Genomic DNA, 27914 nt, shown 5'->3' with positions numbered 1-27914 from the left:
TTGTTTTAAACAAACGTTTCTCCATACCCAACGTGCCGACTTTCTTATGCATAATAATTATTTAATGGCAATTTAGCTCTTGCATTAGCAAATCCAGACACATTCACTGTGGAAAGTTACCAACTATAGTCCACATCTCTATTTGACGATACGTGTAAATGTTCACCTTAGTAACTTGCGACCTTGCAAAAAGCAAATGGCATGAATGTCTTAACGTCGTTTTATTACATACAATAATCACTGATTTAATTAGACAACTGGAGTCAGCGTGGTAAACAGTGCAAGGTATCAGACTTACAGATATGGAGAACAGATATGTAGAGGACAAATTAACTGAAATGGACTAGCACGGCTCTTAACTGTTTCTCTACCAAGAAAGATCCATCAACTAAAACCGCACATTGTATCTGCAACGCATTGTGTCTTTGTTTTTGTCTCTAATCTTTTTTTGACCTCAATAGTAAAAAGAGGGAGCGCCATTCAGAGCACGCCACCGCCGAGATAGCATTTGATTTTCTGAGCTTCGGTAAAGCTGAACACTGAACTGACTACATGCAGAATAACATGAATATAGAAACTCTGATAACATTATAAGCGAGCAGAGGATTGCAGTGCTATCGCTTTAACAACAAAAAAAAAAAAAAAGTATGGTTCTGCGAGTAACCAGAATGAATTGCTGTCATGTATGATAAACTCATACTCCAACCCCTGAAAACATAGGACAGCTTTTAAAAGAATCAAATGCGTGGGGAAGGGACATTTCTGGGCATTTCCGTATGGTTCTATTCTTCTTTCTTGTTGGGTGGTCCATCTTGAAGTGCCTGTTGAGAAAGAAAGAAGAAATGAAAAAGGGGGGAAAAAAAATGATAGAAAACATTTTTGGAAGGTCTTTTTATTTTATTTTTTTTAAGTTGGATAAATTATACCAAAATTGCAGCGATGGGGTTGATGGAGGAAGGAGACAAACATACTCACTTTAATGTGTACCGGAACAATGCGGAGAAACACATTTTACAATGTCTACCAACCCCAAAAAACAATTAAAACCCAATGTTTTTTTACAATGATTAGTACAAATCTTTCTGTTGCTGTCATTATTGACAGAAGGGACAATTGAGATGTACAAGTACTGAACAAAATTAAACATAAAAAGCCTTTCAGTTGCTGTGTATGTCAATACTTGTACAAAGAATCCAACTGACAGACTTTGTAGAGAAGGTAGAATGACAGGGAGAAGGACATGGTACTAATAGAATGTGGAATTCAAGCAACATTCTACTGGGTAAATTTAGAATGTGTAACATTACACTGCAGAGACCTATATAATTTGAAGCTTATAAAGTACCTTGTAAAGTGGGCAATAAGATATGCACTGGGTTGTGTAGGTAACCAAGTAACTTCCACTGAGTTCCGGGTGAAGTCAGAAAAACTGTGTTCCAGATTTCTGTTACCTGCTAACTCTACAGCAGAATGTAATACAGGTAAAAGATTTTGGAGTTCAGAGTCATATTTCATCACTGTGTGAATAGCAGACTAAGTGTGACTAGGGATCAGGCAAGAAATGGCTGTGCAGCCAGGGGTCCAGATCTCTTGGTACAACCGCACGATGACTAGTGACTGGGCCGCTACTTCCCCAAACCAGGAAGTAAACTGTGCTGAGTAAGAGAGAAATTGGATAGTTAAGTAGATACATGCTTGGAATACCCAATCTCCTTTCCGGTTACTTTAAAGTGTGCACTTGAAAACATAACTATTAAATATGGAAAGAAAAGTGGACAAGGATGAATTCAAATGATACAGAACCTTATGTTCCCATAAACCTGTACATTTAATGGATCACAGGATCACAGTATCCCTTGGAACTTACTCTTGTAAACAGTTGGTCAACTTTGCACTCTTGGATAGGAAATTAGAAGGTAGTGAAAGGCACAAATAATATATTAAATCTTCCTTATGGAAATTTGATAAAAGATAGCTGAAACAAAGTGATATGACTTGCATCTCAAGGACCCTACGTACTTTGATAATAGAGTAAATCAGCAAGTATGGGGGAAACAATTCGAATTTCGCTTAACCAACGTCCAGCAGCATCACCTTCCCCTTTTACAATGTAACAGATAAAATAACACTACCACAAGGTGCACCACCGCCAAAGATAGGCAGAAGTCCAACAGAGTTTTAGTCCAGCAATAGACTTATACAAAATTTGCTTTGAATGGTTCATCAGTATAAAAGTACTTTTAATCTACGTGTTAGGGAGCTCCTTGTTCCCCCTGGTTGGGTACCTCCGCCAAGGACTGCTTCCTAGCTGGAACAGAAGGATTTCGATTGAGAAACACCAGCCAGAATTAAATTTTGAACAAGTCTATCTGGCAATAGCTAGTCCCCACTGGCACATATCACAGTACACAACTCAGTAAAGTAGGTTTTGCTGATAATATACAATATTTTCTAGTCAATTTAAATGCACAACTAGGAGGTCCTCACCAGCTACATAAGCTCTAGACAACCAAGGTCCGAGTTGGTTGAAGGAGATAGAAATTTCATGTTTACAATTACCCAAGAACATATGTACGTGTGTCTCACCTTACTGGTGATAACAGAAGTTACATAGTTCGTACAGTTCAAAGTGTAGACTATAGGTATTAAATGTGAAACTCAGCACAAACTATTTTTTCTTTTTTTCTTTTATAGCTGCAATTTATTTTACAGTATACCTACAATGGTCAAAGAAAATGGCAGGATTTTTTGTATGACATATACCGGATCCTAAAATGTTTTATCAATCTTTCCAAGAATTATTCTACACAAGGATTGTTTATTTAAGAAGTTAGCTTTGACTGGGTATTTCTAAAACATTCATATTCTTAGTTTTAAATTGACACTGCTGAAGTGCTTTGTGTGTGAGGATTGTGCCCTCTTTTTTTCATTTTACAAGAAGTGCAGATTTCAATAGAAATTGGCATTTTTCTAAATTAATCTTGTAATGCCCTCTTGGCTGTCAGACAACCGATCCGGTGACTTCCTGGTTTGATTAGCTCAGTGGCGTTAAACTAGTTTTCCTGACACTATATAATCCTTAGGACACCCCTCCCTCAGGGCCCCCCTCCCACTGGGCTGAAGGGGTTAAAACCCCTTCAGCCACTTACCTTTATCCAGCGCCGGGCTCCCTCGGCGCTGTTGACCTCTCCTCCCCCTTCGAAGTCAGCTCCCGACATGAGCCGAATGCACATGCGTGGCCAGAGCCACGCACCCATTAAACACCCATAGGAAAGCATTTCTCAATGCTTTCCTATGGACGTTCTGGGTGCTCAACTCGATTTTCGCATTGAGCGTCGGGGAAGCGCCTCTAGCGGCTGTCTTCACAGCCACTAGAGGCTGGATTAACTCTGTAATGTAAACATAGCACTTTCTCTGAAACTGCTATGTTTACAGCTGCAGGGTTAAGACCTGGGGAACCTGGCACCCAGACCACTTCATTGAGCTGAAGTGGTCTTGGTGACTATAGTGGTCCTTTAAGAAACAGCAATTGCCCAGAGTACCTGGCTTGCAAAGACTTCTCATTGAGCTACATTGGGAAGTCTGATTGGACAGCCACAGAAAGTCTGGGTGGAGTTTTAAGGGGAGGGCTTGCAATTAGCTGCTTACAAGAAAACTGCAGCTTTTGCAACTTGTTTTTAGATATACCCCCAATTTAAAAAAATGCACAATTAAATGCATGCATGTTTTCATTTGGTCTAAATCTACTCAACAGTGATTATTTTTGCCTTTGAACATTTTCCTCCTGGAAGGTGAACGTCTGCCCCATCCTTATATTTCCTGCAGACTGAAAAATAACTTTCTCTAAAATTTCCACTCACTGCAATGAAAAGCATTCCTACAACACAATGCTGCTAACACCATGCTTTGCCCCCTACATGGTGTTCACGCGGTGGTGAGAGTTGTTGGTTGTGCACTGCATGAAGCCAAAAATAAACATTTAAGTCTGATCGGTGCAGAGAACCTTCTACTAAGTTTGCAGTCTCTTCCTCGTGCTTTTTGGCAAACTCCCAACATTATTTGTTATCGGACTCTTTCAGCAGTAGCTTGTCATTATACGTAGCCCAGATTTGTGGAGTGTCCTGGTTATAGCGGTCTTATGCATACAACCCAAATTGTTATCCCGAAAAGAGAAATGCCGATGGGAGGGGGGTTAAGAGGACTGGCCAGTGATGCAATTGCATCACTGGTGCGATCCAACCAGAACAGCCAGATATCCCTGAATTGCCAAATAGGCCGGTCCACTGAAGGCAGGGAGCACGTATTCATTACTCTCAGCAGGGTCTTAGTGACCTGCGTGCCACGCGAGCATGTCTAATGATGCGCTTGCTCTACACCTTTTGGGGACACCAGGTAACAAAGTCGGAAATGTGGAAGACCCGAAAATTGGGATGGTTGGGAGGCATACTTATAGATGTGTCTTCCATTACGGATGCGGGGTGCATTCACAGCTACCAGTCACAGAGTCTTCAAGGACAGCTTTTTCTAGGCAGATTTCTGGCTGGGTTAATAATGTATTTAACGGTCATGGTTATTCACTAAGGCGAGATTTGTTGAGAATTCAAAGTGAATTTCAAATTGAAGGCCAAAGAAGGGGCGTGTGGGTTTTTTACCAAATTCTGATTAGAGCTTCTCCAGACCTTTATCCAGGAACTTATGTCAAGATGCAGTTTGCTCTCGAGTGACCTCTGAGGCCTTTCAGAAGCAGGTGTATTTAATTAGAGATCATGTTACACTTTCACTGCATACAGGTGTACCCTAATTTTGTGACTTTCAAAACCAACCATTGCATCGGAGTGCATCATGGTTTCAATAAAAACTTGAGGTGAATAGCTAGGCAGTAAACAAGTGGTTTTTTTTTCTTTAACAACTTGTTCACTGTAAATCCAATGATAAAAAAATTTAATTCAAGGATGCAGCAATATAATGTGCAGATATGTCCACAGAGGGGAAATACTTATCCAAGGCTCTGTGTGTGTATGATCAAATATATGTCGAATGTCTCTACGTATAAAGAACAATAACGAGGCATGCTGTTTAGAGGCATAGTAATGCAATTTATCCTTTGGGTGTTCTGTTTTTTTTAACTGTGTAATGTTTTTGGTATACAGATCCTGTAGAGGGAATGGTGGCATCAGATTCCCAGTATTTCATGTATGTAAACGGACAGTGAATCTGAACTTTGCAGACACATTTTAAAAAGCATGAAAGCGCAGAGTGAAAGCATTACTTAGGGAGAGTGGGAAGCTTGCTCAAGGCACACAGAATACAATACAGAAGTGCTGAGCATTCCATTGCTTGTGCATGGTTCCATGAATCCTGGCTTGTCCTATTATACGCTTGGAAGGGATCCCACGAGCCTTTGTAAGTGCACTGAAGGAGATCAGCTAGCATCGCATTGTATTCCCACTTCTGAGCAGCCGGTTTCATCTTGGGGGATCGTATACCTGGCTTTCAATTGAGGAAATGAGAGGAAATTAAATGTAACCCTTAAGCGTTCTGGCCAGTATTGCATTTTATACCATGAAAGGGAGGAGTGAACGTTACAGCAGGCTGATGCTGCGAATGCCCTCAAGTGACATGACAATGTTTCTGGTGCATTGCTACATTAGGAAGTTTTTTTTTTTCGCACGGTGCTGTTCCATGTGACCTTCACTTGGCACTTTAAACAAGGCCTACAAAGACACGTGCTCATTTTGATATCTGTTACAGGGTAACATTAACCCCTTTGGAGCAGGAGGGCCTTTACGGTGTCAACACTCAGATTTCTGCCAAAACCCCCAAACATAAAAATAAGTTAGACTTTCTTTTAACGAACCTGCATTCCTGCGCTGGACAGAGCTCCCAGCGCCGACTTCCACGCCCCCGCCTGATAGCATCTAAAAATATCTCTGTATGTGCAGTGTTTCAAGTAACCCTTTAAGTATTATGTGTTAACCTCTAAACACGATTTGATGTCTGTCTCTTTCAGCAACGGCCCCCTTCTCATCATAGGTAGCCCGACGTTGTGGAGCGTACTGGTTAAAATGGTCTTATGGAACGGTTTCTTTATTTTTCACTGCGCGGCGCCCTCCGAATTACCATTGGCTTCTCGGATGATTCTCGGATTAATGCTACCATTAATCAGTGGCTGACTTTAAGTGGATGGCATTCTCTAGGTAGATTTGCGGGGGTGCCATATTCTGAGACCTCCACTCAAGTGAGATGAAGATATTTCTGGGGTATCGTTACATAGAGTCAAAAAACTAGCAAGATTTATTTTTGTCTTAAAAAGTTCCGTTGTCATAAAGTGCCCTCACACGGCACTTTAAACATGTAAACTGGTGTGATCATTTTTTTTTTTTTTTATCGGTTAAGAATTCTTTGTTTTAATAAAAACTGAACAACATTTCTCTTGCTAAGCCTTGTATCTCTTGGGCACAGAGGAAACATGAACATCAGGGGGTATAAAATAATTTTTTTAAAAATTAAAAAAAACAAAACAAAAACAAACCTCTGATAGTCTACTTCCTGCAGATTGGCATGCTGGGAACCACTCAAATAATGTCTAGCGAGCTGCAAACATTAAATGCTCTATAAGTTTCACTAAATATTTTTTTTTAAAAATTACAACAATTGCCACACCAAAAGCAGTTGGATTTTCAGGCGGTAAGTTAAAAAGATACAGCTATTAAAATTTTCCGGAGATAAAATAATTTGTATCAATCATTTTTTAAAGTTGAGACTTTCTTAACACTGATGCTGCTCACATTTTTGCAGTTACATCCGTACTAATCCCCGGGTAAGTACAATATGAATTTTTAAAACACAAACTGTATAAATTCAAAAGGCTGCTGTACCCTTCCCAACCACCAATATTGATTTTACAGCTATGTGCTAATTGTAAGCCGACACACGGGCAAATAGCAACTATTTATTCATCATCAGACTGAATAGGAATGCCAAATACCAACAATAAGAGAAGAATGAATTAATGACGTCTATGTGGTTATCTGATCAGAACCTGCTTCCTTTTTAACACTTTCAATGATGGAGGGGGAACAAAATGCAAGGAGAGGCACACTACCCAGGGCTGGGTATTTCGGGTTACAAGTACCGCAGGTTAAGACCACCATGTCCAACTATTTATATCAGCTGGTAAGGCAATACCTTTGATCTTGGAGGAATTTAACAACTGTGCTTGGCTCTATTTTAAAGGAGAGGTGAAGGCTGGACGATCTGTAGACAAATTAATTATGCTTGTTTTCTAAAATATATTTATCGTGTTTTCATTCCTTTAATTCTATGGTCTATGTATTTTTTATTAAGTATTACAAAGCTAATGCATTTACAAGCAAATAATGATGTTCCTGTGTTTGCTGCAGAACTGGCAGGCTATGCAGTGGGCACTCGCTGGATGTGGAAGTGGCTGAAATGGCTTAGCCAATCCTGCAACTCCAATAGCACATGCCATGGGATTTATAAATCAGAGTTCTGCTGCAGAAATTTGTGCAACCAGAATAACACTGAATTAAAAGATCCATGCCGCTAGAGTAATCAGGCAAAACAACAGCTTTTTGAAAAGCCACCATTCCCGGGTTTAATCCAGCCACACAATACGTAGACATGTGCAATTCGTTTCGGGCCGAATGTGAATTCGGACAAATTTCGGGCAATTCGGATGCTTCAGAATGTCCAAAGTGCCGAATTTCTGAAGAATTTCAAACTAACCAAATGGCCGAAGTGCGGAATTTCGGAAGGGCCGAAGTGCTTTGGATTTCTGAAAAGTGGCAATAAAAAGAGAGGGAGGGAAAATCATGTGAATGATGACAGGGTTAGGGTAGGGTTAAGTTAGGGTTAGGTGAGGGAGCCCTACAGAATTTCCAAATTTCGGAAGTGCCGAACCAAAGTCCAGAATTGACAAATTTTCAAAGCGAACCGAATTTTTGGATCATGCACATCCCTACACTATAGGGTTTTTTTATGTTGATTTCCCCCCCTCCCCCCCTTTAAATTGAGACTGCACTTGTCAAACAGGTTGTAATTTCCATGAAAATTGTGACTGATTTATTTGGCTTTTTTTGCATTGTGGAACAATTGTGTGTTTTTTGTTTTTTTTTAAATAAATGCACATGGCAGCTACGTAAGCACGGTCATAGAACATTATGGTAAAGCCCATTAACCTTCCCAAGGTACCACAGCTATACAAGACAATGTCATATGTAGGTATAATGCAGAGACCAGAATAAAAACTCTGCAATACTACATAAAAGCTAGTGTTTTCACAAACTGTTCTGTGGTTACATATGTATCTCTGTTTACATAGGAATGTAAAAACCCAAATTAACGAGATAGTGGTGAACAATAATTAATTGGATGGAATGAAGGCATGTAAACTGCTTTTAAATCTTAACACATTTTCAAACTTAAAAGGAACACTATAAGGTCAGGAAAGCAAACATATATTCCTGACCCTATAGTGTTAAAACCACCATCTAGCTCCCCTGACCCCCTCAAATATAGTAAAAACTCACCTTTTTTCCCAGTGCCTTGTGGGTTTGCCGGCGCTGGCTCTGCTCCCGATCCGCCTCCTTGGCTGTCATCATCAGAAATGATGATCTCAAACAATCACAATGCTTTCCCATGATCTCAGCCAGGAGGCGGAGGAGCCAAATGCCACCCATGTCAATCAGCATCTCTATGGGGAAAGTTTAGCATCTCCATGCAGAGCGTGGAGATGCTGTACATCATTGCTGCAGACTGTGCAGCACTGCCACAGGAAGCACCTCTAGTAGCCATCTGAGGAGTGGCCAGTGGAAGTATCCCATGGCTGTAAACACTGCTTTTTTCACTACAAATGCAGTGTTTATAGCAAAAGCCCTGCAGGAACAGACTATACTCACCAGAACAAATACATTAAGCTGTAGTTGCTCTGGTGACTCTAATGTCCCTTTAATAGAGAAAAGCCATTGAATGTGCCAAACTGTTATTCATTTCTGCATTGGCATTGACAGTGAAGGCTTACAGCTATTTACGTCTTATAGAGTTACTGCGATCCCATTCTCCTTTAAGCTTGGCAGAGTGAGTGTCCACAGAGATATGGGTAGGATATACATAGCGTGCCAATTAATCCCCACACTCACTAACTGCTGTCTAGGTTTCCAGGTTCTATATCATGCCCGGTCTTATTTCATAAACACCAAAGTGCTCGGAACTGAAAACCCAATTGCAAAATGAATGCTTAAAGGAACACTATAGTCACCTAAATTACTTTAGCTAAATAAAGCAGTTTTGGTGTATAGATCATTCCCCTGCAATTTCACTCCTCAATTCATTTAGGAGTTAAATCACTTTGTTTCTGTTTATGCAGCCCTAGCCACACCTCCCCTGACTATGATTGACAGAGCCTGCATGAAAAAAAAACTGGTTTCACTTTCAAACAGATGTAATTTACCTTAAATAATTGTATCTCAATCTCTAAATTAAACTTTAATCACATACAGGAGGCTCTTGCAGGGTCTAGCAAGCTATTAACATAGCAGGGTATAAGAAAATCTTAATTAAACAGAACTTGCAATAAAGAAAGCCTAAATAGGGCTCTCTTTACAGGAAGTGTTCATGGAAGGCTGTGCAAGTCACATGCAGGGAGGTGTGACTAGGGTTCATAAACAAAGGGATTTAACTCCTAAATGGCAGAGGATTAAGCAGTGAGGCTGCAGGGGCATGTTCTATACACCAAAACTGCTTCATTAAGCTAAAGTTGTTAAGGTGACTATAGTGTCCCTTTAAAGTAGAGGATTTGGAATAATTCCGTAACTCTGCAGTAGTCGCAGCAGGGCTATTTTTGCAAAGTACTGGAACGGTCTTGAATACACTACAACTTGCTGATAGCAACTCTATACACTGTAGAGCAAATGTCTGTCTGATAATGAGAGTTGTAGTTTGACAAATGCACAACCGTGCCCCATTTGCATATTTACGAGATCAGAAAGAAGAATCTTGTGAAATCATGTGAAAGCATTTCCAGAATAGGCCGGGGTGGACTGTACACTAACCCACACCTCTACAGCTCTCAGTAAGAAAAGGCTAAAGGAGTTTTAAATAAATTCCGTCTGACATACAGGAGAGCCAAAGTTCCTCCCTCTCTGTGTTATCTTTATTATCAGGCCCAACTCTAACTCCACGTCATTAAACAGAGACTACGACCTTGTGACATAAATATGCCAACAAGACATGCCTAGCTGCACGTAGCAGGTGCATTCTTGCTTAACACTGCAGAGCCCTGACCTTTTAATAGCCACGGTTATACTTTTATTAGCCACAATGCACCTCAAGACTCACTTTCAAACTACAGAAAGGCCCTTCCTCCGACCAGGGAATCTACCCACACATTGATATTTATATCAGCTGTATACCAACCTTTAAAGGGATTCTCTAAGCACCAAAACAACGTTAGCAAAAGTAGGTTTGGTGTACAGACCATGTTTTAATTCACTTTAGAAGTGTTTAATCTCCTGCTCTGTCAATTGAACTTCAATTAAACACAGTAGGGAGTTGCAGGCTCTAGCAAGCAATTAGAGCAGGAGAGAAGGGATTCTAAATTAAACACTTTAAAAATGAAACGGTTAGATCTCTCCGTGCAGAAAAATGGCAGATAATTGAGCAGTGTGAGTGCAGGGGCATTATCTATGCACCAAAACCACTTCATTGAGCTAAAAGTTGCTTTGATCCCTTTAAACATATCAGGATACGTTAACTCACTCTTCTCCACAGTGGGGAATTGTTCACAAGTCTGGCATAAAGTCTATTTAGCCACACTCCTGTGGAAGCTTTGCTGGTAATCCAACAATGAAATGGTTAAACCATGTCAGGGAAAAAAATTAATCTTACGCTGCAGTGTCACAGCCTATTTATACACTGAAGGGTAAAAAAAATGTACACAAATAGTGCATTTCCTCCACAAAGATTACTGAAATAATTTTAAATATGTAATATAGGCCAAAGCACAAAAGAGGGACAGCTTGGGAGCAGAAATCTAGAGAATTTAGACCAATTTGTTCCTTTAAATGAAGTGTAATATTGAGAACACGGTATTAAATTTAGACTAATAAATAAATCTGCAGTATTAACAGTACGGGGTTATATTCTTGCAGAGGTCTGTGACGCTTCTATACACTTCCTTGATGCTGTGTTTCATTGCTGTGGAACTCTGTGAAACCCACCGACCAATTACCGAGAAAGTTGCTGGGGTAGACCTGTGACTACACTGATACCCACAAAACATTCTTAGTTCCAAGAAAAGAAGGACACCAGGGACATTATGTGAAAATTACGGTCATCCAAGAATACAGCTCCTGTATTTTTAGCATTAGAAATGTATTGCTGAGAGCACAGACCTGCCCGTGCAAATATGGTTATTTCAAGCCAAGAGCAGGGTCAGGTGACTATACGCTAGGCAGTCAGGTGACTATACGCTAGGGAAATTCAATTCCTATAAATATCAAAACTGGAAGGGGTCTGATAGTTAAGCTATATGTTGTATCATCAGGCAAATGTATAGATCAAAAGAGAACAAGGGTTTTACGTTTGCCACTTCTGCTCCTTTGAGATTTGCAGTTACTCAAGCAGTTACTCCTTTTTAGAGATTTAATTTAATATGAGCGTAATGGCAATATTAGAAAGGAGGCAGGCTTAGAAACAAAATGTTCCTCATCTCACACCATGTATGTTCTTTTTTGCTTTCAGTCTGTTAAATGTTATCTAGAAATGACTTCATAAAGATTAAGGGGAAAAAATAAGGCTGAATTTTATTTTACTTATCCCTATAGTTAATTCATTTGCATTTATAAGGTACAACCGGGCTCCTCCATCTTAGCTCCCTGTCAATCATTCATATTAAAAACCTGGCAGTCAGCATAGAGAAAGCATACAGAGAAGAGAAGAAATAATGTTTATATTTATCCTATTTATTAACAATGTTGGCCCTGGCTGTGCCTTGAGCATCTTGGGAGAGGCAGTTGGAGTTGCATGCACCATCTCTATGTACCGTATTTGCTCAATTATAAGACCAGGTTTAAAAAAAAATAATAAAAAAAAATAATTAAAAAAAAATAGATCTCGTCTTATAATCGAGGTCGTCTTATAATGAGATCTCAGATCAGTGCCGCCTATACCCAGTGGTGTACTGAGTGTGGGGCAGTCCATCCCAGGTGCCACTGACCGGTCTACAGAATGTTGCAAAGCCGAGCAGGCAGACTGTGGTAGAGGAGCTTCTGTCTGACAGGAAGTAGTCTCAGAGAGCACAGAACTGCTTCCTGTCACACCAGGTACAGGGAGCAGGAGCTACTCTATCGCGGCTCGATCAGGAGGTACAGGAGGGGCTGGGGAAGGGGGGGGGAGTGACACACTGAGGGGCTTGGGAGGAAATGGGACACACTGAGGGGCTTGGGAAAAAATGGGACACACTGGGGGGCTGGGGAGGAAATGGGACACACTGGGGGGCTGGGGAGGAAATGGGACACACTGGGGGGCTGGGGAGGAAATGGGACACACTGGGGGGCTGGGGAGGAAATGGGACACACTGGGGGGCTGGGGAGGAAATGGGACACACTGGGGGGCTGGGGAGGAAATGGGACACACTGGGGGGCTGGGGAGGAAATGGGACACACTGGGGGGCTGGGGAGGAAATGGGACACACTGGGGGGCTGGGGAGGAAATGGGACACACTGGGGGGCTGGGGAGGAAATGGGACACACTGGGGGGCTGGGGAGGAAATGGGACACACTGGGGGGCTGGGGAGGAAATGGGACACACTGGGGGGCTGGGGAGGAAATGGGACACACTGGGGGGCTGGGGAGGAAATGGGACACACTGGGGGGCTGGGGAGGAAATGGGACACACTGGGGGGCTGGGGAGGAAATGGGACACACTGGGGGGCTGGGGAGGAAATGGGACACACTGGGGGGCTGGGGAGGAAATGGGACACACTGGGGGGCTGGGGAGGAAATGGGACACACTGAGGGTCTGGGAAGGGGAAATGGGACACAGAGGGGCTGGGGGGGAATGGGACACAGAGGGGCTGGGGGGGCATGGGACACACAGAGGGGCTGGGGGGGCATGGGACACACAGAGGGGCTGGGGGGGCATGGGACACACAGAGGGGCTGGGGGGGCATGGGACACACAGAGGGGCTGGGGGGGCATGGGACACACAGAGGGGCTGGGGGGCATGGGACACACAGAGGGGCTGGGGGGGCATGGGACACACAGAGGGGCTGGGAGGGGGAATGGGACCCACAGAGGGGCTGGGAGGGGGAATGGGACACACAGAGGGGCTGGGAGGGGGAATGGGACACACAGAGGGGCTGGGAGGGGGAATGGGACACACAGAGGGGCTGGGAGGGGGAATGGGACACACAGAGGGGCTGGGGGGGAAATGGGACACAAAGAGGGGCTGGGGGGAAATGGGACACACAGAGGGGCTGGGGGGAAATGGGACACACAGAGGGGCTGGGGGGAAATGGGACACACAGAGGGGCTGGGGGGAAATGGGACACACAGAGGGGCTGGGGGGAAATGGGACACACAGAGGGGCTGGGGGGAAATGGGACACACAGAGGGGCTGGGGGGAAATGGGACACACAGAGGGGCTGGGGGGGCATGGGACACACAGAGGGGCTGGGGGGAAATGGGACACACAGAGGGGCTGGGGGAAATGGGACACACAGAGGGGCTGGGGGGAAATGGGACACACAGAGGGGCTGGGGGGAAAGGGACACACAGAGGGGCTGGGGGGAAATGGGACACACAGAGGGGCTGGGGGGAAATGGGACACACAGAGGGGCTGGGGGGAAATGGGACACACAGAGGGGCTGGGGGGGAATGGGACACACAGAGGGGCTGGGGGGGAATGGGACACACAGAGGGGCTGGGGGGAAATGGGACACACAGAGGGGCTGGGGGGAAATGGGACACACAGAGGGGCTGGGGGGGAATGGGACACACAGAGGGGCTGGGGGGGAATGGGACACACAGAGGGGCTGGGGGGGGAATGGGACACAGAGGGGCTGGGGGGGGAATGGGACACAGAGGGGCTGGTGGAAAATGGGACACAGAGGGGCTGGTGTAAAATGGGACACAGAGGGGCTGGTGGAAAATGGGACACAGAGGGGCTGGTGTAAAATGGGACACAGAGGGGCTGGTGGAAAATGGGACACAGAGGGGCTGGTGGAAAATGGGACACAGAGAGGCTGGGGGGAATGGGACACAGAGGGGCTGGGGGGAATGGGACACACAGAGGGGCTGGGGGGAAATGGGACACACAGAGGGGCTGGGGGGAAATGGGACACACAGAGGGGCTGGGGGGGAATGGGACACACAGAGGGGCTGGGGGGGAATGGGACACACAGAGGGGCTGGGGGGGAAATGGGACACAGAGGGGCTGGGGGAAATGGGACACACAGAGGGGCTGGGGGGAAATGGGACACACAGAGGGGCTGGGGGGAATGGGACACACAGAGGGGCTGGGGGGAATGGGACACACAGAGGGGCTGGGGGGAAATGGGACACACAGAGGGGCTGGGGGGGAATGGGACACACAGAGGGGCTGGGGGGAATGGGACACAGAGGGGCTGGGGGGAATGGGACACAGAGGGGCTGGGGGGGGAATGGGACACAGAGGGGCTGGTGGAAAATGGGACACAGAGGGGCTGGTGGAAAATGGGACACAGAGGGGCTGGGGGGAAATGGGACACAGAGAGGCTGGGGGGAATGGGACACAGAGGGGCTGGGGGGAATGGGACACACAGAGGGGCTGGGGGGAAATGGGACACACAGAGGGGCTGGGGGGAAATGGGACACAGAGGGGCTGGGGGGAAATGGGACACAGAGGGGCTGGGGGGGAATGGGACACACAGAGGGGCTGGGGGGGAATGGGACACACAGAGGGGCTGGGGGGGAATGGGACACACAGAGGGGCTGGGGGGGAATGGGACACACAGAGGGGCTGGGGGGAATGGGACACACAGAGGGGCTGGGGGGAATGGGACACACAGAGGGGCTGGGGGGGAATGGGACACACAGAGGGGCTGGGGGGGAATGGGACACACAGAGGGGCTGGGGGGGAATGGGACACACAGAGGGGCTGGGGGGGAATGGGACACACAGAGGGGCTGGGGGGGAATGGGACACACAGAGGGGCTGGGGGGGAATGGGATACACAGAGGGGCTGGGGGGGAATGGGACACAGAGGGGCTGGGGGGAAATGGGACACAGAGGGGCTGGGGGGAAATGGGACACAGAGGGGCTGGGGGGGAAATGGGACACAGAGGGGCTGGGGGGAAATGGGACACAGAGGGGCTGGGGGGAAATGGGACACAGAGGGGCTGGGGGGAAATGGGACACAGAGGGGCTGGGGGGAAATGGGACACAGAGGGGCTGGGGGGGAAATGGGACACAGAGGGGCTGGGGGGGAAATGGGACACACAGAGGGGCTGGGGGGGAAATGGGACACACAGAGGGGCTGGGGGGAAATGGGACACACAGAGGGGCTGGGGGGGAATGGGACACACAGAGGGGCTGGGGGGGGAATGGGACACAGAGGGGCTGGGGGGGGAATGGGACACAGAGGGGCTGGTGGAAAATGGGACACAGAGGGGCTGGTGGAAAATGGGACACAGAGGGGCTGGTGGAAAATGGGACACAGAGGGGCTGGTGTAAAATGGGACACAGAGGGGCTGGTGGAAAATGGGACACAGAGGGGCTGGTGGAAAATGGGACACAGAGAGGCTGGGGGGAATGGGACACAGAGGGGCTGGGGAGAAATGGGACACACAGAGGGTCTGGGGAGAAATGGGACACACAGAGGGTCTGGGGAGAAATGGGACACACAGAGGGTCTGGGGAGAAATGGGACACACAGAGGGGCTGGGGGGGAAATGGGACACACAGAGGGGCTGGGGGGGAAATGGGACACACAGAGGGGCTGGGGGGGAAATGGGACACACAGAGGGGCTGGGGGGAAATGGGACACACAGAGGGGCTGGGGGGGCATGGGACACACAGAGGGGCTGGGGGGGGAATGGGACACACAGAGGGGCTGGGGGGGGAATGGGACACACAGAGGGGCTGGGGGGGGAATGGGACACACAGAGGGGCTGGGGGGGAATGGGACACACAGAGGGGCTGGGGGGGAATGGGACACACAGAGGGGCTGGGGGGGGAATGGGACACACAGAGGGGCTGGGGGGGAATGGGACACACAGAGGGGCTGGGGGGGAATGGGACACACAGAGGGGCTGGGGGGAATGGGACACACAGAGGGGCTGGGGGGGAAATGGGACACACAGAGGGGCTGGGGGGAAATGGGACACACAGAGGGGCTGGGGGGAAATGGGACACACAGAGGGGCTGGGGGGAAATGGGACACACAGAGGGGCTGGGGGGGAAATGGGACACACAGAGGGGCTGGGGGGGAAATGGGACACACAGAGGGGCTGGGGGGGAAATGGTACACAGAGGGGCTGGGGGAAATGGGACACACAGAGGGTCTGGGGGGAAATGGGACACACAGAGGGGCTGGGGGGAAATGGGACACACAGAGGGTCTGGGGGGAAATGGGACACACAGAGGGTCAGGGGGGAAATGGGACACACAGAGGGTCTGGGGGGAAATGGGACACACAGAGGGTCTGGGGAGAAATGGGACACACAGAGGGTCTGGGGAGAAATGGGACACACAGAGGGTCTGGGGGGAATGGGACACACAGAGGGTCTGGGGGGAATGGGACACAGAGGGGCTGGGGGAAATGGGACACAGAGGGGCTGGGGGAAATGGGACACAGAGGGGCTGGGGGGAAATGGGACACAGAGGGGCTGGGGGGAAATGGGACACAGAGGGGCTGGGGGGAAATGGGACACAGGGGCAGGGGAAAATGGGACACGGGGGAAATGGGACACAGGGGGGAAATGGGACACAGGGGGGAAATGGGACACAGGGGGGAAATGGGACACAGGGGGGAAATGGGACACAGGGGGGAAATGGGACACAGGGGGGAAATGGGACACAGGGGGGAAATGGGACACAGGGGGGAAATGGGACACAGGGGCTGGGGGGGAAATGGGACACAGGGGCAGGGGGGAAATGGGACACACAGGGGCAGGGGGGGGGAAATGGGACACACAGGGGCGGGGGTGGGAATGGGACACACAGGGGCACGGGGGGAAATGGGACACACAGAGGGGCTGAGGGAAAATGAGAAACAGAGGGGTTGGGGGGGACAAACAGACACATAAAAGTTATGGGGGGCACAAAAACATACAGGCGGTCTGGGGGGGGAAAGATACACATAGGGGAAGGGGAAAAAGACACACTGAGGAATAGGGGGAGAAACAGACAAACAGAGGGGCTGGGGAAGTAAGAGGCCTGCTAGTCAGTCACACCAGTAGCCCGCCGCTGCCAGAAACCCTTCAGACAGGATCACCATGGGAGTCTAGCTGCTGGGAGCCTGGCTACAACACAGAAGACAGATCCTACTGTGCCTGCATCCTCCTGAATGGTGAGATTATTACATTATGAACATTATTCACCCACATATACCACCCCACCCCACCCCCCCCACCTTGGCATTATACCCCTCACCTGGCTATAACACCCAGCCCCCACCTGTTCATAGTACCCACTCTGTCATATAACACCCCGCCCCCGCCATATACCTCCTACCTGGTCATAACAACCACCTTGCCATACAACACCCAGAGTATTCGCTAAGTGTGCGTCTGAGTGTCAGATGTTATACTTTGCAGATAATCTGGTTGTTATATGTTTTAATGTTTAAACAATGTTTTATGGCAAACACAGTGGATTTGATTTTTTTCCCATAGGGGAGTCTTCAATGGTATTCTACTTCAATTCAGCTAACAGAGTATATAGATATACATTCGCTATATGTATTTTTCATCTGATAAACTAACTTCTATACATAAAAACATGATGCAACAAGGAAAGAGAAATGGATCGTGTTCAGAAAACCATCTGTCCATTTGCAAGAAAAACAAAGGAAAAAAAAAAAAAAAGTATCAATGATTCTGCCAACATCAGTACCCTGTATATGCTTAAAGGAACACTATACTGTACTGAGAATAGTACAAACTTGGAAAAACTAATTTTACTCCCTTGTTTTGCCCCTAGCACTATGACCCAGTCTGCCTCCCACTATGTTACGCTGACTCTTCTGATCCAATACAATGCTTCTCATAGAGGAACACGGAGGAGAAAAGGTGCATGCACGGACAGCACTGCACTGCTTCAATTAAATGGAGGTTAGGTGTAAGAATCAGGTTGGACTCTGTTCTCACAGCAGATGCGCCTCCTAGTGGCGCTCAGGAACACAACCACTAGAGGCATCTCTAACCCTGCAAAGTAAGCATTGCCCTTTCTGCTAAACGGCAATGTTTTACACCGCAAGGTTAAAAATAAAGGACTACTGCACCCAGACCACTTAATTGAGACAAAGACAAACCACTTAATTGAGCTAAAAGTTGCTTTGATCCCTTTAAACATATCAGGATATGATAACTCACTCTTCTCCACAGTGGTGAATTGTTCATAAGTCTGGCATAAAGTCTATTTAGCCACACTACTGTGGAAGCTTTGCTGGTAATCCAACAATGACATGGTTAAACCATGTCAGGGAAAAAAATAATCTTACGCTGCAGTGTCACAGCCTATTTATACACTGAAGGGTAGAAAACATGTACACAAATAGTGCATTTCCTCCACAAAGATTACTGAAATAATTTTAAATATGTAATATAGGCCAAAGCACAAAAGAGGGACAGCTTGGGAGCAGAAATCTAGAGAATTTAGACCAATTTCTTCCTTTAAATGAAGTGTAATATTGAGAACACGGTATTAAATTTAGACTAATAAATAAATGTGCAGTATTAACAGTACGGGGTTATATTCTTGCAGAGGTCTGTGACGCTTCTATACACTTCCTTGATGCTGTGTTTCATTGCTGTGGAACTCTGTGAAACCCACCGACCAATTACCGAGAAAGTTGCTGGGGTAGACCTGTGACTACACGGATACCCACAAAACATTCTTAGTTCCAAGAAAAGAAGGACACCAGGGACATTATGTGAAATTTCCAGTCATCCAAGAATACAGCTCCTTTATTTTTAGCATTAGAAATGTATTGCTGAGAGCACAGACCTGCCCGTGCAAATATGGTTATATAGGGCCAAGAGCAGGGTCAGGTCAGGTCAGTCTCCGAGATCGACAGGCTACTGTTTCAAGGATGCACCTGCTAAATCGAGGAGGTTTTCCTCGAAAATTCATATTATGGAGTGTGACGAAACCAATCTCGCCACATTGCATTGGAGGAGCCTGGTTGCCCGCCTGCTGCCTTTGGACTATGGACCAGACTTTAAAAGACTTATTTTACCTGCAGAAAGGCTTATTCGTGCCTTTTCTGCCGGGGTGTTCGGTAGATTTTATCTACCGAACCAACTACCGATTGCACGACCCCCTGGGAGCTGGAGTGTGCCGCCAATTGACCACCCTGAAGCTGCGGTTAACCGCAGCTTAATTGACGAAGGCAGGGTGGTCTTTGTTAGTCGACCGAACACGTGGCGGTGGCCATTTTACAAGTCCCGTACGGCCAGCGGTGTTCGGCACCTAAACTATGGAACTATAAACGGACACTTATCTGCACAACACCGCTGAGCCGTCCGTCTCCTGGTTCCCATTCATGGGGATGTAGCCGAACAACCGTACCTTCGGTATTTTTATGTGAACTGTGGTAACCCAGATAGCTATGCCATGGAGCCTATTCGTGTGATTAAAGACTTTGGCTCCATGGCGATTAAACTGTATTCGTGTGGTCTGGGTGCCATTCACCTAATAATGTGCACCCAGACCTGAGCTATCTGGGGATATGGAACATGTCTGTGTTTAATGTAATAAAAGTAACTTTATATATTTTAAAACATAATACTGTATTTAGGTCCCCACATGTGTAATGGAGTTTTGTCTTTGTCCTGGGAGATAATTGGATTACTTCTCCAATTATCTCCAAGGCAGAAGGGAGGAAGCCAGGATGCATTGAGGGGATGTTTTACTTCGGTTTGTCCTGAAATGGTAAATGTCTGTCTTTTGTTACAGTTTTCCATTTGGTCCCCTAGGGGAGTGTCCACCAGGTGGGAGACCTGCATAAATACAGGGGCAGGTAGCCCTCAATAAACAGACCACTGCTTGACCCTCCAACTGCTGTTGGAGATTGATTGCTAGGAGTGTAAGCTGATGTATGCTTTTCCTGTTCGACTGCTAGCAGCTATTCGTGAGGTTCCAGTTGGAGTGCTACCTTATTCCCTTGTATGCCGTTCGGGAGTTTGTTGCATTCATTTATATCAGATTCGTGAGTTTTGATGTTCTGCAGTAGCTGTGCCTGTCTGTGAAAAGGGGATTATCGCCTAAACGGATTTTTACCCCTTTTCTGCTGAAACGGTCCGTTACAATTGGTGGCAGCGGCGGGATCGTTCCTACAGCCAGAAGGACAGCTACAGGAGACACCATTGCTTTGGATTTTTACAAATTGAGGGCAACGCATGTCTGAGTACAGCGACCCTGACAGCACCAGCATGGAACCAGCAGTGGAGTTTGATGAGGGTGCCATGGATGACCGAGATGCAGTCCGTAAAGGCATCTGGTACCAGGCACTGGGCATTGTGGAGTACCAACAAGGTGAGAGACTCCCCAAGGAAGATCAGCGTTTGCAGAAGCGACTAGCCCTGCGGATGCCCTTCCTGGGAGAGCAGCCCCGGGAGGAATGGGTAAAAGAATTGGAGCTTCGGGTATGGCAGGAGATGTGGCTGGAGGATGCCTACCAGGCGCTTTGGTGGTATGTTGCACAGTACCTGCCCTGGACAGCCGAGCATGACAAGCCAGAGGGAGAGGAGTTTGATGGTCCTGGCTTGTTATGGGAGTCTTTTTCAGAGCCCTACACAAGCCCGGTTCAGTGATCTCTTGGAGTGGAGGGAGAGCAGGTATGACTGGGACGACGCTCACGAAATTGAGCAAGACCTGGTCCACCTGGTGACCCGGGAGATGGAGCTAGAACAGGGTTACCAGCAGCTGTTCCAATACTACGAGAAGGCTCAGCAGGAGAGCAGCAGGACAGACCCAGAGCCAGACCCATTCAGAGGGGACAAGATGGTAAAGTTTTACAGGGAAGAACCCCAGGTGGCCAGTGGAGATGGGACCGAGGTCTCTCCACCGGTCCTGCAGGGAATTGGGAGCCCAGTCTCCATTCCCCAGCGGCAGTGTAAAGTGCAGGGAGTTGTTCCTGCCCCCCAGCAGCAGAGTGATATGCCAGGAAGGCAGTGTGAAGGGCAGGGAGAGGAGAGGAGAGCAGCATCCTCCCTCCCCAGCGGCAGGCTGAGTTACAGGGGGCAGAGGTAGTTGTTCCTGCCCCCCAGCAGCAGAGTGATATGCCAGGAAGGCAGTGGGAAGTCCAGGGAGAGGAGAGCAGTGTCCTCCCTCCCCAGCGGCAGTGTGATTTTTTTGGAATTGGGAACCCAGTCTCCATTCTCCAGCGGCAGTGTTATTTGTTGGGAATTGGGAGCCCAGTCTCCAGTCGCCAGCAGCAGAGTATCCAGCAGGGAATAGAGAACCCAGTCTCCTTTCCCCAGCAGCAGGACTCTGTGTTGGGAGGAGAGACCGTCGGTCTCCCTCCGCAAAGACTGGAAGTATGTATGGGAGAGGAGATTGTTACCACCTCTCCCCAGCGGCGGATCATTAATGGGCAGGGAATAGAGCTCAGTCTCCATTCCCCAGCGGCAGAGTGTTCTATCGGGAGAGGAGCTTGTTACCCCCTCTCCCCAGCAACAGCTTAATGTACCAGGGGGAGACTGTAAGCCCCCCACCGGTGCAGATGGGACCGTGGTCTCTGCACTCACCACACAGGGGGTAGGGATGGTCGGTCCTACCCCCCCCACGACAGAGCTGTGTATCCAAGGGGGAGACAGTCGGTCTTCCCATTCCACAGCAGAGCTATGCACCTAAGGGGGAGACAGTCAGTCTCCAGCAACCAGGCTCCAACCAGACTACTCCGGTGGTATTACTGGCACCAGGAAAGAGTACCGCTGGTCTCTGCCCACTCAGCAACCCACCAAGGCAGCCTACCAGTCCCCTACACAGCCGTGGTGAGGCACCTGGACATGGACAAGCTTCTCCTCTACCCAGGTGTAGTAACCATTTATTGTGGGTGGGCTGTACAGTTTTTTCTGCTTTATGGGTGGGCTGCTGGACTAACAAGGGCACTGACCGGCAGGAGGTCAGGTACCCTGTTAGTCTTTTTGGAAAGGGGGAGAGATGTGACAAAACCAATCTCGCCACATTGCATTGGAGGAGCCTGGTTGCCCGCCTGCTGCCTTTGGACTATGGACCAGACTTTAAAAGACTTATTTTACCTGCAGAAAGGCTTATTCGTGCCTTTTCTGCCGGGGTGTTCGGTAGATTTTATCTACCGAACCAACTACCGATTGCACGACCCCCTGGGAGCTGGAGTGTGCCGCCAATTGACCACCCTGAAGCTGCGGTTAACCGCAGCTTAATTGACGAAGGCAGGGTGGTCTTTGTTCGTCGACCGAACACGTGGCGGCGGCCATTTTACAAGTCCCGTACGGCCAGCGGTGTTCGGCACCTAAACTATGGAACTATAAACGGACACTTATCTGCACGAACACCGCTGAGCCGTCCGTCTCCTGGTTCCCATTCATGGGGATGTAGCCGAACAACCGTACCTTCGGTATTTTTATGTGAACTGTGGTAACCCAGATAGCTATGCCATGGAGCCTATTCGTGTGATTAAAGACTTTGGCTCCATGGCGATTAAACTGTATTCGTGTGGTCTGGGTGCCATTCACCTAATAATGTGCACCCAGACCTGAGCTATCTGGGGATATGGAACATGTCTGTGTTTAATGTAATAAAAGTAACTTTATATATTTTAAAACATAATACTGTATTTAGGTCCCCACATGTGTAATGGAGTATTGTCTTTGTCCTGGTAGATAATTGGATTACTTCTCCAATTATCTCCAGGGCAGAAGGGAGGAAGCCAGGATGCATTGTGGGGATGTTTTACTTCTGTTTGTCCTGAAATAGTAAATGTCTGTCTTCTGTTATAGTCTTCCATTTGGTCCCCTAGGGGAGTGTCCACCAGGTGGGAGACCTGCATAAATACAGGGGCAGGTAGCCCTCAATAAACAGACCACTGCTTGACCCTCAACACGGAGCCTTGTCTCGTTCTTGGGGGGATTCACTGTATGCTGTTGGAGATTGATTGCTAGGAGTGTAAGCTGATGTATGCTTTTCCTGTTCGTCTGCTAGCAGCTATTCGTGAGGTTCCAGTTGGAGTGCTACCTTATTCCCTTGTATGCCGTTCGGGAGTTTGGTGCATTCATTTATATCCGATTCGTGAGTTTTGATGTTCTGCAGTAGCTGTGCCTGTCTGTGAAAAGGGGATTATCGCCTAAACTGATTTTTACCCCTTTTCTGCTGAAACGGTCCGTTACATGGAGCTTTCATCATAAAGTGTATGATGCCATGTATGGTGTTAGAGCACTAATGTTACCCATTACCTAAACGCTACTTGCGAACGAATCGTAATTGGATGGAGTAAAATGCACATCTCCAGCTATTAGGGAAATTCAATTCCTATAAATATCAAAACTGGAAGGGGTCTGATAGTTAATCTATATGTTGTATCATCAGGCAAATGCATAGATCAAAAGAGAACAAGGGTTTTATGTTTGCCACTTCTGCTCCTTTGAGATTTGCAGTCAAGCAGTTACTCCTTTTTAGAGATTTAATTTAATATGAGCGTAATGGCAATATTAGAAATGAGGCAGGCTTAGAAACAAAATGTTCCTCATCTCATATCATGTATGTTCTTTTTTGCTTTCAGTCTGTTAAATGTTATCTAGAAATGACTTCATGAAGATTAAGGAGAAAAAAGAAAGCTGAATTTTATTTTACTTATCCCTATAGTTAATTCATTTGCATTTGTAAGGTACAACCGGGCTCCTCCATCTTAGCTCCCTGTCAATCATTCATATTAAAAACCTGGCAGTCAGCATAGAGAAAGCATACAGAGAAGAGAAGAAATAATGTTTATATTTATCCTATTTATTAACAATGTTGGCCCTGGCTGTGCCTTGAGCATCTTGGGAGTGGCAGTTGGAGTTGCATGCACCATCTCTATGTACCGTATTTGCTCAATTATAAGACCAGGTTTAATTTTTTTTTAAAAAAATAAAAAAAATAGATCTCGTCTTATAATCGAGGTAGTCTTATAATGAGATCTCAGATCAGTGCCGCCTATACCCAGTGGTGTACTGAGTGTGGGGCAGTCCATCCCAGGGCCCACTGACCGGTCTACAGAATGTTGCAAAGCCGAGCAGGCAGACTGTGGTAGAGGAGCTTCTGTCTGTCAGGAAGTAGTCTCAGAGAGCACAGAACTGCTTCCTGTCACACCAGGTACAGGGAGCAGGAGCTACTCTATCGCGGCTCGATCAGGAGGTACAGGAGGGGCTGGGGAAGGGGGGGGGGAGTGACACACTGAGGGGCTTGGGAGGAAATGGGACACACTGAGGGGCTTGGGAAAAAATGGGACACACTGGGGGGCTGGGGAGGAAATGGGACACACTGGGGGGCTGGGGAGGAAATGGGACACACTGGGGGGCTGGGGAGGAAATGGGACACACTGGGGGGCTGGGGAGGAAATGGGACACACTGGGGGGCTGGGGAGGAAATGGGACACACTGGGGGGCTGGGGAGGAAATGGGACACACTGGGGGGCTGGGGAGGAAATGGGACACACTGGGGGGCTGGGGAGGAAATGGGACACACTGGGGGGCTGGGGAGGAAATGGGACACACTGGGGGGCTGGGGAGGAAATGGGACACACTGAGGGGCTGGGGAGGAAATGGGACACACTGAGGGGCTGGGGAGGAAATGGGACACACAGAGGGGCTGGGGAGGAAATGGGACACACAGAGGGGCTGGGGGGGAATGGGACACAGAGGGGCTGGGGGGGGCATGGGACACAGAGGGGCTGGGGAGGAATGGGACACAGAGGGGCTGGGGTGGGAATGGGACACAGAGGGGCTGGGGTGGGAATGGGACACAGAGGGGCGGGGGGGGGGAATGGGACACAGAGGGGCTGGGGGGGAATGGGACACAGAGGGGCTGGGGGGGAATGGGACACAGAGGGGCTGGGGGGGAATGGGACACAGAGGGGCTGGGGGGGAATGGGACACACATAGGGGCTGGGGGGGGAATGGGACACACAGAGGGGCTGGGAGGGGGAATGGGACACACAGAGGGGCTGGGAGGGGGAATGGGACACACAGAGGGGCTGGGAGGGGGAATGGGACACACAGAGGGGCTGGGAGGGGGAATGGGACACACAGAGGGGCTGGGAGGGGGAATGGGACACACAGAGGGGCTGGGAGGGGGAATGGGACACACAGAGGGGCTGGGAGGGGGAATGGGACACACAGAGGGGCTGGGAGGGGGAATGGGACACACAGAGGGGCTGGGAGGGGGAATGGGACACACAGAGGGGCTGGGAGGGGGAATGGGACACACAGAGGGGCTGGGAGGGGGAATGGGACACACAGAGGGGCTGGGAGGGGGAATGGGACACACAGAGGGGCTGGGAGGGGGAATGGGACACACAGAGGGGCTGGGAGGGGGAATGGGACACACAGAGGGGCTGGGAGGGGGAATGGGACACACAGAGGGGCTGGGAGGGGGAATGGGACACACAGAGGGGCTGGGAGGGGGAATGGGACACACAGAGGGGCTGGGAGGGGGAATGGGACACACAGAGGGGCTGGGAGGGGGAATGGGACACACAGAGGGGCTGGGAGGGGGAATGGGACACACAGAGGGGCTGGGAGGGGGAATGGGACACACAGAGGGGCTGGGAGGGGGAATGGGACACACAGAGGGGCTGGGAGGGGGAATGGGACACACAGAGGGGCTGGGAGGGGGAATGGGACACACAGAGGGGCTGGGAGGGGGAATGGGACACACAGAGGGGCTGGGAGGGGGAATGGGACACACAGAGGGGCTGGGAGGGGGAATGGGACACACAGAGGGGCTGGGAGGGGGAATGGGACACACAGAGGGGCTGGGAGGGGGAATGGGACACACAGAGGGGCTGGGAGGGGGAATGGGACACACAGAGGGGCTGGGAGGGGGAATGGGACACACAGAGGGGCTGGGAGGGGGAATGGGACACACAGAGGGGCTGGGAGGGGGAATGGGACACACAGAGGGGCTGGGAGGGGGAATGGGACACACAGAGGGGCTGGGAGGGGGAATGGGACACACAGAGGGGCTGGGAGGGGGAATGGGACACACAGAGGGGCTGGGAGGGGGAATGGGACACACAAAGGGGCTGGGAGGGGGAATGGGACACACAGAGGGGCTGGGGGGGAATGGGACACACAGAGGGGCTGGGGGGGAAATGGGACACACAGAGGGGCTGGGGGGGAAATGGGACACACAGAGGGGCGGGGGGGAATGGGACACGCAGAGGGGCTGGGGGGGAATGGGACACGCAGAGGGGCTGGGGGGGAAATGGGACACGCAGAGGGGCTGGGGGGGAAATGGGACACGCAGAGGGGCTGGGGGGGAAATGGGACACGCAGAGGGGCTGGGGGGGAAATGGGACACGCAGAGGGGCTGGGGGCACAAAGAGACACACAAAAGGGTTGAGGGAAAAAGAGAAACAGAGGGGCTGGGGGGACAAAGACAAAAGTTATGGGGGGCACAAAGACATACAGGGGGGCTGAGGGGGAGACACACACATAGGGGAAGGGGAAAAAGACACACTGAGGAATAGGGGGAGAAACATACGCACAGAGGGGCTGGGGAAGAGACCTGCTAGCCAGTCACACCAGTCTGCCAGCCACAGCAGCCTGCCGCTGTCAGAAACCCTTCAGACAGGATCACCATGGGAGTCTAGCTGCTGGGAGCCTGGCTACAACACAGAAGACAGATCCTGCTGTGCCTGCATCCTCCTGAATGGTGAGATAATTACATTATGAACATTATTCACCCACATATACCTTCCCCCCCCCCCCCACCTTAGCATTATACCCCTCACCTGGCTATAACACCCAGCCCCGACCTGTTCATAGTACCCACTCTGTCATATAACACCCCGCCCCCGCCATATACCTCCTACCTGGTCATAACAACCACCTTGCCATACAACACCCAGAGTATTCGATAAGTGTGCGCCTGAGTGAGTGGCAGATGTAATACTTTGCAGATAATCTGGTTGTTATATGTTTTAATGTTTAAACAATGTTTTATGGCAAACACAGTGGATTTGATTTTTTTCCCATAGGGGAGTCTTCAATGGTATTCTACTTCAATTCAGCTAACAGAGTATATAGATATACATTCGCTATATGTATTTTTCATCTGATAAACTAACTTCTATACTTAAAAACATGATGCAACAAGGAAAGAGAAATGGATCGTGTTCAGAAAACCATCTGTCCATTTGCAAGAAAAACAAAGGAAAAAAAAAAAAAAAGTATCAATGATTCTGCCAACATCAGTACCCTGTATATGCTTAAAGAAACACTATACTGTACTGAGAAGAGTACAAACTTGGAAAAACTAATTTTACTCCCTTGTTTTGCCCGCAGCACTATGACCCAGTCTGCCTCCCACTATGTTACGCTGACTCTTCTGATCCAATACAATGCTTCTCATAGAGGAACACGGAGGAGAAAAGGTGCATGCACGGACAGCACTGCACTGCTTCAATTAAATGGAGGTTAGGTGTAAGAATCAGGTTGGACTCTGTTCT

At 48.6% G+C, this 27914-nt stretch overlaps 1 protein-coding gene across 1 annotated transcript in view; it reads right to left on the bottom strand.

The window, feature by feature from the left end:
* Positions 1-204: 204 nt before the first annotated feature.
* BCAP31 (B cell receptor associated protein 31) overlaps positions 205-27914 on the bottom strand; it is an 85935-nt gene continuing 58225 nt past the window's right edge. The window contains exon 8 of the mRNA XM_063432730.1: positions 205-821. Within this exon, the coding sequence (XP_063288800.1) occupies positions 783-821 (39 nt within the window). The 3' untranslated portion in view covers positions 205-782. The remainder of the gene's footprint in view (positions 822-27914) is intronic.

The sequence above is a fragment of the Pelobates fuscus genome, chromosome 9 (genome assembly GCF_036172605.1).
Source record: "Pelobates fuscus isolate aPelFus1 chromosome 9, aPelFus1.pri, whole genome shotgun sequence".
NCBI classification, from domain to species: domain Eukaryota; kingdom Metazoa; phylum Chordata; class Amphibia; order Anura; family Pelobatidae; genus Pelobates; species Pelobates fuscus.
The sequence above is the reverse complement of the archived record's forward strand: the minus strand, read 5'-3'. Positions and strand labels throughout refer to the sequence as shown.